The 1,752-nt window shown below is 51.8% G+C and overlaps 1 protein-coding gene across 1 annotated transcript; it reads right to left on the minus strand.

Moving 5' to 3' along the window:
- Positions 1-95: 95 nt before the first annotated feature.
- EMH_0077460 (uncharacterized protein) lies at positions 96-1,216 on the minus strand (the record flags this gene model as incomplete). Its single annotated transcript, XM_013494083.1, has 3 exons — positions 96-135; positions 470-681; positions 1,130-1,216. The coding sequence occupies 3 exons, from the start codon at positions 1,214-1,216 to the stop codon at positions 96-98; spliced, it is 339 nt and encodes a 112-aa protein (XP_013349537.1).
- Positions 1,217-1,752: the final 536 nt, after the last annotated feature.

Here is a 1,752-nt window from a genome sequence, read left to right on the forward strand (position 1 = left end):
CGAAACGATGACTTGCTGGTTCGAACAAGAGAGACCAAAGAAAAGCAATGCTGATGGAGACACCGAGCATCACTGTATAAATAGCATCAAGCACTTCAAACGAGGAAGTTCCCCAAGCAGTCAATGCAGCGATCTCTGCACACACAAGGAAACACAGTCGGATGGATCTACTGACCTACTTCCGTTGGGAAAATTACGCCGCATCCCCGATAGTCACGGGACCCAAGATGAACTGAGGGCGTCATACCAGCGAAAGCAGCAAGCTTGAAACAGATGGCTCCCAGCCAGCCCCAGGCCTCGCCAGCTCCCTCAGAGTGGTAGGTCTCCAAGAAGAAGATGGAACTGAACGCAAAAGACTTCGCAACTGGCATCTCGAGGATGCAAGTCTCCTCACGAAAACTAGAATGCAAAGGGAAGCTACGAACAAGCAGTGGAGCAGCATAAGCATTGCCTTGTCTCCAGAACCTACCCAGCGTAGAAAAACAAGGCGAAGGCATCGCACACGCGTGACGTGAAGAAGACCAACCAAGATGAGCCGCCCCCGATGTTTTTGCTCATCCAAGGGTCGTCAAAGTAGTAGTTTGCTGAATAGAAGACAAGGAGGGCCAAAGTAGATGCAAGCACACCGAAGGACGAGGCTTGCTGCAAAAACTTGGTTCCGGCGCGGTACCCACGAGACTGCTTGATGCTGNAAAAACACCCCTAGGCAGGGCCATTTTACGTGTGATGGCTTAGACTGCATGGAGCAGAGTGGAACGTCTGCAGGTGCGGTACGGACGGCCTCGAAGCTAACCTGCTATCATCGTCGGTGAGGGATTGAAATGCCATAGTGATGAGATTTCCGAGGATGAAGAGACAGCAAGCCAGCTGAGCCGTCCACAGAGGGGAATTGCCTTAGAGCACAGGAGATGCGGATGCGCATCTACGCCATGAATGTAGGCGAGTGTTGAGAGAAGCAATCTGGGTAAAACTCGTTACCTATTGCAGTCTCCTCTGTGGTCCCCATGACTTAGGTGCACTACCAGTGGGTCTGCTAGATGGAGCATGTGCTGAGTAGCAGCATCTGCTGCACGGTCTGCTGCACGGGGTCAACTGATATCCTACGCAGGGCATGCCCATGTTAACCCACCGACAGAATCAGGATTACACCTGGAGAAGCTGAGAAGAGAGAGAGGATCCCTTCCTCCTGATGAAGTCGTAGCAAGGAGAGTGCCATAGGCGACCACTTGAATCAGGAGACCAAGTCGGAGGTTGAAGTTGATACAAAATGCCCAGAATGGTTCAAGCTGAGGCCCTCTGCCCTCAGGAGCTTCCCCTGGACGAACAACGTAGGTGAAATTCATCTTGAAGTTCGCTAGAAGCACAGCAGATTTACGAGTTGGACACGTGGGTCGCAAGGCGTGTTGAGCCGCCGACTCTGGGCAGTGGGCATAAGGCCCCCTTTTGAGCAAAAACTATGGATCTCGCTGTAGAGGAGTAGATACAATCTAAAGCCCAGTGCTTCCTATGAGCTATGCATTAGCGAAATTCCTTTGAAAGTCGTTGAACCANATACAATCTAAAGCCCAGTGCTTCCTATGAGCTATGCATTAGCGAAATTCCTTTGAAAGTCGTTGAACCACTCGATGCTTAGAGGCGTTCCCGAACCGTCGTCGGCAGCCACCGGCCCTCCCACAGGATGGTCCAGCAAATGAACCAAAGGCGTACATCGCACCGTCCACAGGGAGACGCGCTTGTGGAAGCATTTTCTTT

Source organism: Eimeria mitis, genomic scaffold (assembly GCF_000499745.2).
Source record: "Eimeria mitis Houghton genomic scaffold, Emh_scaff103, whole genome shotgun sequence".
NCBI classification, from domain to species: Eukaryota; Apicomplexa; class Conoidasida; order Eucoccidiorida; family Eimeriidae; genus Eimeria; species Eimeria mitis.